A 16,980-nucleotide genomic window follows, 5' to 3' on the forward strand; every position below is an offset into this window, starting at 1 on the left:
TTTGGCAGTTGACCACAAGCTCCTCACTGGTGCTGACATGCGTGAGGTCTGAGCAAGTGAGTCAAGGCAGACCTGTCTCCAACAGCTACCACCCCAGCTCCTCAAGCCTTGCCCCTGTGATGACACCGCGGCAGAGGACGGCACTTACTCTGGAAGTCTTCCTGCTGGATCTTCCGGTACTTTGGAGGTCGCCCTCTAAAGAGACAGGAAGACTGATTTCCAACTGGGTTGGGACTGGCCCGAGGGCCCTCCTCCACACCGCACAGAGCAATGCCTTGGCAGTGGGAGCAAGGATTACCTCTTGGACCCTGACCCAAAGGGTTGACAGCTAAAGACACAAAACGTGGGAAGAAAAACCAAGAAAGGTGCCCAACAGAGCTGGAAGGACAAACGCCAGCTGCCAGCAACTGTGCTCCCCCGCGGTCAAGGAGCCTCTCCAGCTTGGCCATCCCTCCCAGGGATGGCAGTCGTGGTACAGGGGCCCTGCACTGCTGCATGGGGCTCACCGGGCTTGCCCCTACCTCCCGTGGTGCCGAGATTTCTTTCGCTGAGGGAAGCCAATCAGGTTCCTCTTGCGAGTTGAGGCCTCAGTGTCGGACAAGTCCGCCTTAAGCCTGCCCTGGTTCTTCTCTGCCAGTGGGCACCCTGAGAGGCAGTAATGGGCCGTGAATCTCCCCGTCACGTGTCCTGACCCGTCACAACCCGGTGTGGGGCACTTCCTAGAGAACAGAGGGGAGGCAAGCGTCGGACCTGGCTTCGAGCAGCATGGGGGAGGCGAGCCAGCAGGGCCACGCCTCCACCCCCAAGCACGGGAAGCCGTAGCCCTGGCCACGGAAAGCAGAGTACAGACGTGCTGAACAGATTCCCCGTGCGAGAGCGCTGGGTGCATGGGCAGAGCACACCCAGTCCCTCCAGGTACAAACACCCGTCCCACCTTCTCCGCTGCCATCACAGTGACCCTGTGCAAGTCACCACAGTGCTGATCAAGCAGGTCATTGGGGTTCACAGAGTGTCCATCTTCCCTTCCTTGCCCCCACAGGCATCCAGACTAGCCTCAGAGTGAGAAGGAAGCAAGTATCATGAGTGTGGCCAGTAGAGAAACCCCTGGGAGCCAGATCTGCCTTCCCCATCCTCACGGATGCTCCACCATACTCGCTCCTCTTGATGCCAGCCTGCCGTGCTGGGGTCAGCACTACACCATGCCTGGCTTCCCATGGAAAAGGTCACGCAAGCAACTGACTGAGCTGGGGGAGATGCACTGTTCCTTCTCAGGACTTCCCAGCTCACAACCTCACAGTGAAAGGCATCCATGGGGGCGGGAGGAACATCATCCTTGAAGCTGGCATCAGTGAACAGCATCTTAGAGACACTGTCCCCTGCATAGCCCATATGTCCCCACAGGCAGATGGGCACGTAGGGCACCCCCAGGGGCTCTGGGTGCCACAGGACAGCTGCAGACTAGGAGCTCACAGGAGTTACACTAGCCACAGACTCCAGGCTGTCTTGGGGCCTGGCCTGGAGAGAGCAAGGGCTGCCCCTAAGCTGGGGGCAGAGCCAGGCGTGGGGTGGGTGCAGGGAAGGGCTGGTTGCTGGTGGGGGTGGCAGGTGCGGAGGCGCAGAGGAAGGGCTGGCACGAGCCAGCAGTGAAGCTGTGCCCCTCTGAGCCATGCTGGCAAGCTCACCTGTGGTGAAAGCTGTACTTGGAGCTCTTGGTGTGAGGAATGCTCTTGCAGCCCAGGGTTGGGCAGCCCCCATGGGCAGAGGAGGCTGGTTCCTTTGGCCCTAGACCAGGAGGAGAAACAGGAGAGAGACTGTCATGGCTGCAGCCCCAGGCAGAGCCAGGGCTCTGGGCTCCCTGCCTGTGCCAAATCAGGAAGACTTTGCCAGCTAACAACTCTACAGAAAAGCCCTTCCTCTCTGCACATCCTTGGCCAGCACCTGTCTTCCTATTTCTGCGCACAAGCAGGTGGTGACAGTGGGGATCTGGCATGCTTGGGCCCTGGTATGAGGGACTGACCCAGGCGCATGACTTACTGAGAGGGGGCTGCAGTGGGTGTCCAGTTTTTGAGCACCAGCCTATGGGGTGGATGTCCGGATGATCTGCATCAATCCAGAAGTCATAGACGTGACTCCAGCCATCAAAATGGATCTGGGGAGACAAGTAGAGAGGTCACCCTTCAAACCTCAGGGCACCTCTCTGAGGAGTTCTGGAGCCCTCCAAGCTGAGAGCAAGCAGCAGGGTAAAGCTGAACTGCAGCACAAGGCTCTCCTCCACTCCTGGAGCCAGGCACTGGGACCTGCCAACCTCTGCACGGTGTGCTTCCACAGACCTCCACACACTTTGCCACTGCAACTGGCAGTGAGTTGGGAAGGGCAGGAGCAAGCCAGCACAGTGCCTGGTCACAGGTTCAGCACTGAGACTCCAGCACCCACCTTTATCCTATGGTCTTCCACATCCTCCACGCTGGCCACTCGGATGAAGGAAGGAGTCCTCCTGTCCACTGCCTCCAGCTTCATGTTGACCAGGAAGCTGTGGGGTGGGCGCTGAGGCCAGGAAGAATCCAGGTCAGTGGGGAGCAGAGCCTTTCTTCAGGCTCCCACTCCCCATGGCAGCTTTCCCAGCAGTGTGTGCTCCTCAAGCCCAGCTCCCAGCCCTGGCCTGTCCAGGTAAGAGCCATCCCAGCTCACAGTGGCAACAGCAGAGAGTGGAGACAGGCCTCCTGTATCTAAGCTGTGTTTCAACAAGATGGGAAAGCTGTGCCCAAGGGAAGAAGGTCTCCAAGAGACACATTTTTGTGATCTACATTGCAGCCACACTTGGCTGGTCACAGCTGCTGTTGCTGCAGTTGGAGACAACAACTATCAAGCAAGCCTAAATGATTTCCCATCGTCCGGATCCTGTCTAGCTGAGGGGATGGTCATACTTTCCATTTTTCCCAGTTTTGAAATATTTGTGCAGGATAGCCCTGACTTCTGAACCTTGAGTGTAGATCCAAACCCCAGGCCTGTGGCAGGAGCATACTGAACATCACTTGACTTTTCATAAAAGCAAAGACCTGTCAATGGAGAAAACCCAAATTCCTGCCCAGGCACAGTGGAGCAGATGATGTGGCACTCACCACTTTAAAGGCCCAAGCTGGGACAGCAGATGCTCCAGTTTCCTTTAAGTACTTTTCCCAGGTGAAGTTGTCGGGGTCAGGATAATCTAGAAGGGGGAAGATGCAGAAGGTGAGATACACCTGCAGGAAGACGGCAAATACCCCAGAATGTCTTACTGCCTCGAAGGACCAACCAAGTCTGTGTCAGGCACACAGGAACCTGAGAGACAACAAGAAGTACTACTATTTTCTCATGGACCATGAAATCCAGGGTACAAGGAAGCAGAAACATCTGGGCCTGCACAGACAGCTTGGATATCCTTGTGTCTCCACTCGGCCCGACACAACTGCCATGCTGCACCTGAACACATGTACCGAAGCCTTGGCAGGACCATGACACCTCCCTGGCTGTGGCCCTGCTGAAGGAAACTGCCTCATCTGCAGACAAGCAAGGGCCATGGGGTTTGTGCCCCCAGGCTCCCCATGCCACCCTGGAAGCCTGTCCCCAAGGGGATGTGCCAGTGAAGGCTGCATTCCCAGGCCACTGACTCACCTTGAGGAGGTGTGAGGGGTTTGCCATGCTCCTGACACCATCCAACTGGGTGGATGTACGGACTGCTGGGGTCACACCTAGAAAACACACCCAAACTCTTACATAGGGCTGACATACCCGGCTCATCACTGCGAGACAGCGCGGGCTGCAGGGGCCCAGGGCAGGCCACTTGGTGGCACCCCCCAGGCCTGCACCACCAGCAAAAGCCCCTGCAGAAGCTGAGGTCTTCTACAGCACCCTTGTCCCCGAGTGATCCAGGGAACCACGGGCCCTGGCAAGGCAAGGGCCCGACACGAACACACCCCAGGTGCAAGCCGTGCCGCAGAGCTGCCCAGGGAACAGCAACCCTTTGCTGCGAGTGGGGAGACAGGCAATGCCTTTCAGAGCTTGGAGCAGTGAGACCTGAGCAACTGGGGGGGCGCTCACATCCTGGTCACGGCTCCAAGTAGGTCACAGCACACTCGGGTGCTGCTGCTTCGCAGGTCTGCCCTGGGACAGAGCAGGTAGCTGCCCAGCACCAGAGAGTGAGGAGTAGCTGGGGACAGAAACTGCTGCAGCCCCACAGCTCCTCGGGGCAAGAAGTAAGAGAAGGTCAGAGGGCTCCAGTCACAAAGGAACCAGTTGCTCTCAGAATCCTGACTGTGCTAACTGGCCATTTTAATTGGCCTTAACCAGCCTCAACTAGGACACCTCCCCACCCCAGCCACAGTCCCCTGCCTAAAGATGCAGGGGCTCCTTTTAAGATCAGGCCTTCAGTCTCTGCATTGCATGTGGCCCTGTCTCCCAGGTGGATTTCAGGGCAAGCCCACAGCATGCAATCACATCTGTCTTTGCCCCGTGTTAATTACAGGGCCACGGCAATGTCCCAGGCGGTGACGTGGAACCAGTAAAGGTTTGTCCCCCAGCACAGGGGGTGACCCTCTGCGTCACTGGACCACTGGTGGCCTGTCTGCAGCAGCATGCTGGAATTGTCCCACATTTTCCCGAGCAGCCCGTCACTGTTGCTGAAGCAGTGGCAGGGTGTCTCCCCAGCACTGGCACCCCAGGAGCCTCTGTGCACTTACCAGTAGTCATAAGTATCATCCCAGTTGTCAAAGTGCACCAAAAAGCGATTGTCCACCACGTCAGTCACTGTGGCAACACAGATCAGGGAAGGGTTCATGCGGTCCACAGCTTCAAGCTTCATGCCCACCTCGAAGCCTGGGGAAGCCTCGTGCTGGGAGAAGAGAGGTACAGGTTTCTTTCAGAATCGCAGTCCCAGCGCCCTCCTCACCACTTCCCTTGCCTGCTGCAAGGAGGCACCTGCCCAAACCCTCCCAAAACCAGGCAGGCCCAGGACCACTTAGGATCCCAGAAGGGCAGTGCCTTGCTCTGCATGCAAGAAAAGAGGCAGAGGGTAACTTGGCTTGGCCACACAAAGAAAGAGAAAAAGAAATCTTCAGACCCTCAGGAACTTCTATAAGTAGTAACCTCCAAGAGAAAAACAGCCTCCAACTTACACTGATTCATATTTTGTCACAGAACACTTGTTTGTGGTCACACTTCTGCAGTGTTAGCAGTGACCATGGCTTGGCAGCAGGAATACCCTAGGCTTGGCAGGAGGAGCTAGGATGGGGCCCTTCATCCTACCTTGCCTTTATTTCTTGGACCCAAAATATGTGCAAAATGCTGTGTCCCACGCTAGTGGGATTGTCGCAGCAATGAACAGGAGGGTTTAGACACAATAAATAACTTGAAGAGGCTGATTTATCAGTAGGTTGAATTTCCTCTGTAGCTGACAAAGAAACCATCAGCATTTTGCACTCCGCTATATTCCCACTTCCCTTACCCAAGCTGCCATATGAAAAATAAAGGCAGAGACAGAAACAATGAACACACAAAACAGAGACAAAAGAATTATAGTTATGAAACATTAACTGAGGGTTTTTGGCAAAACAATTGTTGAGAGTAGCAGTTATTTCTCCTCACCAGTACTTTTCCAACAGATTTAACTGTCCATGAGACCGACCTGGATGAAACAGTGAATCAGACCAATGCCAATTTTGGGCACACCAAACTAGTGTCCAAGCTACAGATCCTCAGCAGCAAAGCATGCCACATCTCATTAAGCAATGCCAACAGTACAATCTCCTGGCCGTCTGCACTATGGGCTTGAGAAGCATGGGGTGGACAGAGAAAAGCCCAGCACTGGCAGAGGCAGTCTGCTCAGCTGGAGGGGAAGAAGCCACACCTAAACCTGCGGGCTCCGGCAGAAGGAGAAGCTGCTACTCACAGTGTTTCGGACCATGAAGAGGTGCTTAGGAGCTGCCTGAGCCTTTGTTATCTTCAGGTAGTTTGTCCAGCTGAATTCTTCTTCCTTATAACCTACAACCCCTCAGGAAGACAAATGAGAGCACCAAATTCACCAAGAGCAGCCAGGAGGTCGTGAGGCCGAGACTGGCCATCCCCGACCAGCCGTCACCCTGCCAGGCATGTCCTGCTGTGGGCAGACGGGGTCTACGACAGCCCTGGGAAACCCAAAGCCCGTGGCTTAGGCCCAGTGGCTGATTTTGAAGGAGTGCTAGGAAATGTTGGCAGCGGAGTGGAAATCCAGAGCTCAACTCCTCCCCAGAAAGCATCAGTCCCACCTGCCCTGGGGCACAGCTGCTGGCTCCAGCCTGGCACTGGGACATCCAGGGTGACACGGCTTTGCCCCAAAAGGGAGCAAGGAGAGATCTTCAGCGTGATGGGTGGCTGAAATGTTGTCCTGTGGAACAGCCCCAGCACAGCAGCATCCCTTCCTGGGCCCCATGGAGCCACCCTGTCCCCATCTCCAGCCCTACATTTGGGAGCCCACTACTTGTCCCCCTCCTTCAACAGGACCCATGAACTGATACTTGCTAACTCCTTACCTTTCGGGGGCTGGAGTTTGTGCCCCGTCTCCTCAAACCAGCCAGCAGGGTGGATGTCGGGGGAGTCAGCATTCAGCCAGAAATCATGGCACTCAGAGTAGCCATCAAAGTGGAGGCGCATCCGGTAACCACACACCTATCAGCAAGGAGGGCAGGAAAAGGAAAGGACCATGGAAACCTCCTCCTGTCCCTGGCTGAGCATTGCACACACCTCCCCTCCCACACATAATCTCAGCATACCACTTAGGGAAGCCAAGAGTCAATCATAGGCCAATGCCCAAATAGGGAGGCACATGTCAGTCCCAGAAGGTGTCCATCACAGAACAGGGTAAATGCAAGGCCACCACAAGCCAGCCCTGATAAGGGAGGTTCAGGCTGGTGCATGAGATGCCACGGTGGGGCACCTTGCTGGATCCAGCAAGAGCAAGGATTCCCTTTTCTGCACCTGGGGGAGATGCTGGTGCAGGGATTTTGGCTAAATGCCATACTGCTTTGGCAAAATCTCTCCAGCAGCAAGAACAGCAGCCACTGTTGTATGGCTGATCTCCCTGGCTGCCTGGGGAGCACTGTGAGCCAAGGCTGGTTTGGCTGCCACATGGCTGAGCAGAAACCCCCACAGACAGAGGGCCTCCACAGACACAAGGAAGAGCAATGCGATGCCTCCACACCCTCCATCTCAAGGGCTCAGGCCTGTCTGAGGGGCACCAGCAGTAAGATAAGCTGTTGCCATCACCACAGTCTCTCCCCCCATGGCCCTGCTGTGTCAGGGTGATAAAGAGACCAACTAGGCTGGGGCATGACAGCTGCTCTACAGCACTGTTTCCTGCCCCTCCGAACTGGAAGGAAACTCCTCATTTGCTTGACCAAGGTGTTGGAGTGCCACCTCATGTCATGGAGCAGCATGCAGGCAAGGGCCCAAAGCCAGTCTCCTCCACAGCCCAGCTGGCAGCATCTCCCCTCCCACAGAGCCTCCCGCTGCACAGGTGTGAGAAGGAACCACAGAACATGGGAACCAGAGGCGCCTTACCTCAGCCACTGTCAGGATAAAGTACATAGATGGGTGCTGTGGATCAATCCCCTCCAGCTTCATCCCCACTTTAAAGCCGTTCTTGTGCTGGGAAGCTACTTGGTACTGGAAACAAAAATTAAACTACAATGTAAAAAACAACACAGGTAGTTGGGTCTAGAACCATCCCAAGGAGCAACCATCAGGCAACGGGAGCTGCTGGGACCAGGAGATTGTGGGCCACAGGTTATGTTGTCATCCAAATTTTAATTCTTTTCCCATACAAAAACACATTCTTCCACCTCCTTGTGGGTTTGCATCTCTTGCTACTGGCAGGGCTGGGTGACCCTAGGCTAACAGCTGCAGCTGGGGAGAGTGGGGCACAGGCCTGGCTCCTTTTGCACCCCGGCAATCAGATGCCTGGGAGCAGGGGTGCAGTGCATCAACGTGGCCTCAGAAGAGCCCATACCTGGCTTCGAGGAAGGGCTGGAAAGGCTCCATCACCCTGCCAGAGCTACAGGGGTGTCCTAGGCAAATGTGGGGTGCTTGGGATGGGGGACAGCACCCTGCTGGGGAGTGGGACTTGGGGCAAATCAAAACTGGAGGCTGACTGGTCACCTCCAGGTGAAGATGGGAGCTTACTTATCGCTCAGAGTCCCACAAAATAGGGAAGCAAGGAAGAGAGGAGAAGGAGAAGGGGTGGGAAAAAAAAGGGAAAGGAAAGAGAAGATGAAAGAAGGAAAAAGACAGGAAAATCCCAACTCACATCCTGGAAGAGATCTAAAGGGGCAGCGACAGCTTTCTGCTCCTCCAAGTAGGACGCCCAAGACCAGCCTTCTTTCTTCTCCTCACTGGCACCTGAGCGCAGCACAAACGCACACACAAGAGGTGCTGCTGAGGGTCTGCTCCAGCCTCCATCCCTGCCTCGGGGCAGTGCAGAGGGCAGGCAAGCACATAGGTCCCACTGGGGCCACATCCTGCTCTCACGCACAGGCCTGCATCCCTGCAAAGCTCAGCACCATCCTACCAGAGCCCCTTCACCAGCAAACCTGGCTGGGCTGTCCAAGGAGGGACAGAGCTAAGAGGCCCCCTCTCACACAGGTCCCCATGACCCAAATGTCCTCTGTCGCTGTACAATGTTCTAGTAAGGCACCGAAGGAGCCTGAGGGACAAGCCATCCTGTGCAAAGCATCAGGACACCTCTGCAACCGGTCCTCCTCCAGCTAGTACATCCGAAATGGCCACAGCACTGATGGATTTGGGACAGCCAGCAGGATCCATCCAGAGGTCTGGGAATCACTCCCAGCTGCAAGGGGCTCCCAGCCAGTCAAACCAGCAGCGAGCTCACCTCCCGCCACCACTCCAGAGGCACCAGCTCTGCTATCCTCTGCTCTGAGACAATCACCTGAGCCCCCCTTGGCACACCAGGACCACCCTGATACCCTAGAGATGCATTTACCCTTATGGTATTCAGGAAAAGAAGACAGCATCGTCTCTTCATAGGCAGGCAGGTAATCCTTCGTGCCTTCAAACCCTTTAAGAAGGCCACAAAGGCCTTACCCGAGGCACGTGAGACACAAGCCAAGTCTCTTGCTTTCCAGCCACTTTCTCTCCCTGCTTTGTAGTGCCTGAAGGGACTCCAGGAATGCTGTGCCTATTCCAGCACTGAGTAATTCACAGCTACAGGCCAGCCACGGCAGACAGCCTTTGGTAGGACAGGCCAGAAATGCAGGGAAAAACAAACCAACTCCTTCCTCCCTTGGGCTTGGTGGAAGTGGAGATGGAAAAAATAGGAACTTGTGGAAGAAATTAAAGCTGAGCTTCAGTGAGCAAGGTTACTAACCTAGATGCTGAGCTAATACTTAAGAGTGACAAACACCTTTATTATTCTGTAGGATATAGAAAAAAGTGGCATGCACGTTTGGGGAATCTGTAAGTACAAGCTCTACACTTCTGGAGAATGACAAATACACCTGGAGATAGAGCATACACTGACTCTGCTGCACTGAAGCATCCAGGTGTATATTTTGTTTGCTGATGTACTTCTAAAATAAGACAAAAATGCTAAAACAAGGCTCATCACTGCTTACTTGTATGCAGCAGGGAAGGTTACATGCTCAGGGCTCAGATTGTAGAGAAAAGGACCTGGCAAGCAAGTATGAGATCTGTTTTTTAATAGTGGTTAACTCAGTGTAACATCAGGGGTTAATGACATCTGGCCCCTGCTACTGTCCCTACATTTGGCTATGGAGAAGAGCATGAAACTGGAGGAGTTTAATTTTAAAATTACTTTGAGTATGACCTTTCACTATGCAAAGACAAAAAGTTTCCCATAAATGTTTATTTTCAGTATTTTCCCCAGTTTTCCTTCCCCCTCGCCCCCATCACACTGCAGAGAAAAAACCAAACAAGCAAACACTGCATCCCTCAGCTTGTCTCCTTTCCCTCTGTGTTGACAGCTCTGCATTTGAGATCTCCTCTGATATGGTCCAGGAATAGATCCACACGAGATGAGACAACCCCAAATCACCCAGCTTCAGCGGCACCAGACGTACAGGAGCAGCTCCCAAACTTGTGAGCTCCTGATCACATGAGAGAAGTTCCCTGTAAGACCGTCCAAAGCGGGGGCAAAGCCAGACATGGCGCAGAGTTACACTACTGCTCAGGATAGTGCCTCTTGGAGCAAACACGGTATCCACAAGCAAGTAATAAATTCAGCTCCCAAGGGAAGGGACCAGAAAGCACTGTACAGTATGGCCCAGTGCCTGAAGAAGACACAGCCGTATCTGTAAGGGTGCACCCTTCCCATGGAGGGAAAGAGAGGAAAGGAGAGAAATGGAAAGAGACAGAGAGAGCAGGATCAAGCCAGCAAAGGAGCTTACAGGCCTTCAGGAACATGTACCACTGCATTGCACTGGGTGTTTGACTCTGCTGGAGCACCAAAATGCTGGCCCAGCCCCACAGTACCACAGCTGGACCCCACAGCCGTGGCGAGAGCGCTCACCCCACCACCCGCCTGGCCCTCCATACCGTGCTGGCTCCCATTCCACGCATCAGCCTCTGGATTGCTGATGACAGAGTCTCCTGCAGAGTTTTTCTTCTCTTCCTGCTTTTCTTCCTAGACATGAGAGCAGACAAAACAGAAACCCATTGTGTTGGAGGTCTGCACAGTGGTTTATGCTGTGTGTTGTACCCTCACACCAGTGCAAAGGGCCATACTGTGCCGGGAGCCCAAGGGGGATTTTGGTGCTTAGTGGTAGCAATCACAACCGGAGTGGATCTGTTGCAGTTAGGGCTGGCAAGCAGAGCTTCCTTGCCTCGTCAAAGTCACTCTCCCTTCACCAGGATACACATCACGCAGATAAACACGCTCTTACTTCAACACTTACTTTGGTGGCCCAGACTCAAGAGAGCAGTTGAGAGTGCTGGATACCTACAGCCCAATGTGGACATGTCTAGCACTGCCCAATCCAAGGTGCCCAGCATGCCAAACAGCCAACCAAGTGTCTAGAAGCCCTAATGCTCCACACATTCAAGTCTGTTTGGTATTAACAGCCTACAGGTTACCCTTTTGACATATAGCTGACATAGCACTGAAAAGCACCAATGAGAACTGCACGCACGCTCAGTGCATACAGGGGTGTCCCATGGCCCACTCTTGACATCAGCATGTGCGCACACATCCCCTCCCTGCACTCTTCCTACCATTTGCTCAGATTCATATTCTTCTTCTGAAGGGCTCTGGTAGTCCTTCCTCTTTCGTTTCTTCACCGGCTTTAGGATTTCAGTGGCATTGTTGCTGCTGGCAGAGTTTTCCACAATGACGGACCTGCATGGAAGAAGGGTAAGTAAACCATTGCAGCATGGTACGTGGCAATGGCTAGGGTGTCAGTAAGGGAGTGGTTGCTGGAGAATCACTGTCACCCCATTTCTTACTCATACATGCTCCCATCCCTCCTGCCTAATGTATGTGCTCCTCTTGGCACACAAGTTGGCAAGAAGTTAGAACCAGGATACAGACCAGAATCACCCTCACACACTTGGGTGTCAGAGACCTGCACCCAGGGAATGGATCAAAAGCAATCTAGTTTCATAGCAGGGCTCTAAGTTGCATCAGTCACACAGAGATGCTGGGAAACGAGTCCCAGCAGTCACACATTAGTAAGCAGAGGGGCTGGAAATGCCCTCATGACCCATGCCCCCTACTGCTGCTCAGCCTGGAAGCACCCACTACAGCAACCTCCTGCTGCAGCCCTGCTCCAGCAGATACGTGTTTATGAGGCCACAAATTGGGCAGGAGAAAATCTGGCTCCTATGCTTCCTGCTGTCCCCTGGGACAAGTCTTGATCCCCCCACAGTGCAGCCAGGGCACTCCACCTACAGGAAAGAGAGAAACAAGTGGGGTCCCCAGCACCTGCCAGAGACAGATGCGCTTGCATCCCTTGCTGGAGCATGTGGACAAGGGGAGGCAGGGCAGACAGACAGATGGATATGGCTCTGCATGGAGCAGACTCCCCTTCCTTCACCTTTCTTTGAACTGCTGATGACAGTGTTCACTGCAGAAGCCCCTGCCTTCCCGGGCTCCATCTGACACATGTCTCCGGCCACAGGTATCACAGTGGCACATGCTTTCTGCTGTTGGCAGCTTGGTCTGCTCTGGCACATCTGAGTCAGAGAGAAGAGGAGCAGTGAGGCATAAGGTACAGCAAAGGAAGGAGAGCAGGAAGCAGGAGACATTTGCCTTGCTCAGGGCCTATGCCAAACACCCGCTGGATGACAGTACTCACCCCAGAAGTGCCACCATGGTGTCCTTACCCTGAGCAGTAGGATTGTCCCTGCTGGTGGGTGCCACCTCTGAGTCCCCATCTTTCTCTGTCTGACCCTCCTTTATAGCTTCCACTGGAGGCATCTTATCAGCACTCACCACCTTCAGCGTCCCGTACTCATTTATTCGAAACTATGTCATTGAACCAAACAGACAACGAAAAATAGTTAACAAGGAGGATAGAAATGTAACTTGATAGCTAGTGGGTGCATGTGAGCTCTGAGAATGAGAGGGACACGGTTCGGTCATTAGTGCGTCCAACAAGAGGACAGGTCTTCTGATGATAGAGCTGAACACAGCACCAAAGTCACCTGTTCTGCTGCCCCTCCTTGCAGCCTGTGCTGGCCACTGAGCCTGCCAGGGCAAGCACACTGCCTGCACTTGGGTGAGACCAGCACCAGCTGGCAGCACAAGGGGCAGGGCAGTGGCTGGAGGATGTGGTGCCCTGAGGCTGAGAAATCAATGCATTTTGTGCAAGCTATTTCACGTACCAAGCGGTACACCTAAAGGCACCTGCTGTCTGATGAGCGCAAGGCCACTGTTTCCAGGGTGAGTGCAGGAGTTTGGTGAGAGCCAACTCCACCGCACAGCTTGGAAAGGAAAGATGCCCTGTAGCATCCCTCTGCCTGCTGCAGCCCCCCAGTGTGCTCTCTCTGCTAAGCTCACAAGATGGGAGGGGCATAGGGATGGGGCACAATAAGAGCCTCGCAGAGCAGGAATAGGCGGGATCCTCCAGCTGGGGTGCAGGTACTGCCAGGGGCCATGTCACATCCTGGTGGTCCCTGCCTGGCACAGGCTGAGGGACTGCCACTTAGAAGGGGCAAGCAGCTGCAGGGAGTGGGGGGGGGAGGGGTGCAAACACAGTGGCCCAGGGCTACACTTACCCGCAGGTTACTCCCAGGCAAAGTAGCCACCCCATCTTTCCACTCCAGCACACGGACTGTGCTGCAGGTCTGCACCCCGCTGATCTGGGGAATGACAGTAGCTGTGATGGGCTCACTCCCTCCTCCCTTCTCTGGCCTCTCAGCCCCTGTGCTTCTCTGTGGTTCCCTGGGGAATCGCTGAATTTCTAAGGTGCTCGTGGGAAGGTTGATGGTAGTGGCATTTGCTTGAGAAGGGAAGAAAGGAAACAAACAACCAGAGGCATACACAGAACACTTAACTGATGCAAACAAGGCTCAAAGGCAGCACAGAATAACAGAGAGGACATAGTCTCCCAGCTGAGGGCTCAGTGCTGTGGGCTAAAGCACCCACAAGCAGGCAGCACGACCCAACAAGATCTGCAGCCAGCAATGGCTTGTGCTGTGGGGTGGCACCAACTCTATCCACATTCAAGGGTTCCTCCTTCAGCCTAACCTCAGACTATTCCCATGATCAGGATGCCCTGATGTGGCAGGAGTGTGCTGGTGAGCTCCTGGACTGCATCTTCCAGTTCAGTTTCATTCCAAAGGAACACACTGTGCAACCCAGGGCCACTCCGCAGTGGGAACCGAGGCGCTGGGAGCAAGAAAATTTGGGAGATTTGCTTCTAAAGAACACCCCTGGTTTCACCTAACACACATTCATGCTTTGCTTGCACACCTCCTGAAAGATGCTGGTCAGCTGGGCTGAAAATTGTTGTCCCAATTTTCAAGAAGGGCAAGAAGGACGACCCTGGTAATTACAGGCCTGTCAGTCTCACTTCAGTGCCTGGTAAAACTATTGAGAAGGTTATTCTGGGAGTTATTGAAAAACACTTGAGAGACAATGCAGTCATTGGTCATAGCCAACACAGGTTCATGAAGGGAAAGTCCTGCTTAAGTAACTTAATTTCCTTTTATGATAAGGTCACCCACCTACTTGACCAAGGGAAGCCAGTAGATGTGGGTTTTTTGGATTTTAGCAAAGCTTTTGGTACTGTCTCTCACAGAATCCTTCTGGACAAAATGTCCAGCACACAGCTAGACAAGTCCATAATATGTTGGGTGAACAATTGGCTGACGGGTTGGCCTCAAAGACTTACAGTAAATGGGGTCACATCAGGCTGGTGGCCAGTCACCAGTGGGGTTCTGCAGGGCTCAATTTTAGGGCCAGTGCTCTTTAATGTTTTTATAAATGATCTGGATGCAGGAGTCAAATGTACATTAAGTAAGTTTTTGCCAATGACACTAAATTAGGAGGAGCTGTGGACTCCCTTGAGGGTAGAGAGGCCTTACAGAGATCTGGATAAACTAGAGAGCTGAGCAATCACCAACTGTATAAAATTTAACAAGAGCAAGTGTCAGATTCTGCACCTGGGACGGGTTAATCCTAGTTATATGTACAAACTGGGTGACGAGAGGCTGGAGAGCAGCCCCACGGAAAGAGATCGGGGGGTTTGGGTTCATGGCAAGTTGAATGGGAGTCAGCGGTGTGCCCTGGCAGCCAAAAGGGCCAGCTGTGTCCTAGGGTGCATCAGGCACAGCATCGCTAGCCGGTCGAGGGGGGTGATTGTCCCACTCTACACCGCACTGGTGCAGCCCCACCTTGAGTACTGGGTGCAGTTTTGGGCACCTCAATACACAAAGGACATCAAACTGCTAGAGTGTGTCCGAAGGAGGGCGACCAAGATGGTGAAAGGTCTCAAGGGCAAGACTTACGAGGAGCGGCTGAGGTCACTTGGCTTGTTCAGCTTGGAGAAGAGAAGGCTGAGGGGTGCCCTCATCGCAGTCTACAACTTCCTCAAGGGGGGCAGCGGAGGGGGAGGTGCTGATCTCCTCTCTCTGGTGACCAGCGATAGGACACGAGGAAATGGAATGAAGCTGCGTCAGGGGAAGTTCAGATTGGACATTAGGAAAAGGTTCTTCACTGAGAGGGTGGTCGGTCCCTGGAACAGGCTCCCCAGGGAAGTGGTCACAGCACCAAGCCTGTCAGAGTTCAGGGAGCGTCTGGACAACGCTCTCAGTCATATGGTTTAGTTTTAGGTAGTCCTGCGAGGAGCAGGGAGTTGGACTTGACGATCCTTATGGGTCCCTTCCAACTTGAGATATTCTGTGTTCTGTGATAATGCGGCAACCCAGGAGCCCACATGCCCTGCAGAGCAGGCACCCAGCACACCATGCTGCACTGGCACAGGGCCCCAGACATCAGGGCTTTGGTTTAAAACTCAAGAGGTTTTGATCAGCCACAAATTGTTCAAGTGGTGTGGGATAGCCACAGAGAACCTCTAAGATGGCAACAGCAGCACGGCTTTGCCTCCCAAGGTTTGGGAAGAGCACAGATATACAAGGAACGTGAGGTATCAATGTGAGGGGAGAAGGCTGGGGAGACACCAGTTAGAGAGGACAGTTCCGCATACCTGGTATGATGAAGGCAGTCGTTGGCAGGTGGGTGCTCTGCACAGTGCTCTCAGTGGTGACCACATGGACGCTGACCTCCCCAGCAGCATTCCCCTTTGTGCTTCTCACAACCTCCATCTCTGCTCTGCTGTCCATCACCTTGCCTGTGCACAGAGCAAGACACTGGAAGACAGTAAGAAAGAAATCGAGTTGGGTACAAGTACAAACACGACAAAGGAGTGAGAAAGAGACTGTGGAGGATGGTCCCTCCCTTTCCACCATCTCTCAGCAGAAACCCCTGTAAGACATATTAAAGGTCCATTGAACCCAACAGAGAACAGCACGAAGGTCACAGCTGGTACCAACACGACCTAGTAAAGCCCCTGTTGCAAGATCCCAGCTCAGAGCCTGCAAACGCCAAGGGTTTTTTCTTACCTGGCACCACCGTAAGATGGTACAAGCACAGCAGGTCCACCACAAGCTATGGCTGCTCCTGGCTCCCACTGGGGCCTACATCACTCTGACACAGACTGTGACTGAGGGTTGGCAAATCCTACCCTGGAGAAGACGGAGGTCCCTGAAGCTCCCCTTCCAGTTCTCCCATTGGGCAGTCACCCTTGATTTTCTAACTGGCTGTAAGAGGCAATTTCACAAGTGACAGGAGTTAACCAGGGCAGGTTGGAGGGGAGTGGAACATGAAGTCCACTGCATGCAGCTGAGTTTCTCACAAGACTGGTGATGTTCAACCCATTTAGCCATGAATTTCAAGGAGTAGGCAAGGTGTCAGGGCCCTGAGAGTACTACTGGGCCTTACTGGCCCTGACCAGCCTCCCCTGGGACCCCCACCCATGGCCCCAGGGGCTCCGTGTCAGCCCACCCTCAGCCTGTCTATGCCATGCTGCAGCAGTGCTGGTCTCCAGCTGCTGTCTGGCAGCAGTGGGACCTGACCTGCCAGCTGGCATCTGGGCGTGATCTTGGACCTTGCCTGCTGACCTGAGCTCCTCGCTGGACCTGGCCACAGTGGCCCTGCCAGCTGCCTTCCTTGGTTCCCTGTTCTTGGGGTAGCAGCTGGCCCCTGTTGTGCCCCAGCAGGCAGGACGGTGCCTACACCAGGATGGCCCCAAACCAGGGCCTGCCTGCAAACCAGAGGGAAGAACAGCATTGCCTCCCAGTGCCGAGGTGAGGGAGGGCTCTTGGTACTGCTCCTGCCCTAGTGAAAAACACAATGGACACCCAGAGCTAAGCAGAAAACCAGCAGTATCATCGGATGTGCTCAGGGAAGGCAGATCTCTCCATGCCCGCTCCGAGTGT

General features: G+C 54.1%; 1 protein-coding gene across 6 annotated transcripts in view; it reads right to left on the reverse strand.

Moving 5' to 3' along the window:
• The window catches only part of L3MBTL1 (L3MBTL histone methyl-lysine binding protein 1), a 30,992-nt gene that overhangs the window by 7,251 nt on the left and 6,761 nt on the right, over positions 1-16,980 (reverse strand). For 4 of the 6 annotated variants that reach the window (XM_030009150.2, XM_030009148.2, XM_030009147.2 and 1 more), the window contains 18 exons: positions 15,690-15,852; positions 13,258-13,481; positions 12,364-12,505; positions 12,075-12,213; positions 11,254-11,377; positions 10,579-10,666; positions 8,315-8,406; positions 7,570-7,674; positions 6,543-6,678; positions 5,924-6,024; positions 4,716-4,867; positions 3,652-3,728; positions 3,120-3,205; positions 2,434-2,544; positions 2,035-2,149; positions 1,683-1,782; positions 522-719; positions 149-195 (listed from right to left, as the gene is read on the reverse strand). In XM_030009150.2, the coding sequence (XP_029865010.1) occupies positions 149-195; positions 522-719; positions 1,683-1,782; positions 2,035-2,149; positions 2,434-2,544; positions 3,120-3,205; positions 3,652-3,728; positions 4,716-4,867; positions 5,924-6,024; positions 6,543-6,678; positions 7,570-7,674; positions 8,315-8,406; positions 10,579-10,666; positions 11,254-11,377; positions 12,075-12,213; positions 12,364-12,505; positions 13,258-13,481; positions 15,690-15,825 (2,173 nt within the window). In that variant the 5' untranslated portion in view covers positions 15,826-15,852. Of the gene's footprint in view, positions 1-148; positions 196-521; positions 720-1,682; positions 1,783-2,034; positions 2,150-2,433; positions 2,545-3,119; positions 3,206-3,651; positions 3,729-4,715; positions 4,868-5,923; positions 6,025-6,542; positions 6,679-7,569; positions 7,675-8,314; positions 8,407-10,578; positions 10,667-11,253; positions 11,378-12,074; positions 12,214-12,363; positions 12,506-13,257; positions 13,482-15,689; positions 15,853-16,980 lie in introns of those variants that run through there. The other 2 variants (XM_030009149.2, XM_030009152.1) reach the window with 2 other exon arrangements.

This window comes from Aquila chrysaetos, chromosome 3 (genome assembly GCF_900496995.4).
Source record: "Aquila chrysaetos chrysaetos chromosome 3, bAquChr1.4, whole genome shotgun sequence".
In the NCBI taxonomy this organism is placed as follows: Eukaryota; Metazoa; Chordata; class Aves; order Accipitriformes; family Accipitridae; genus Aquila; species Aquila chrysaetos.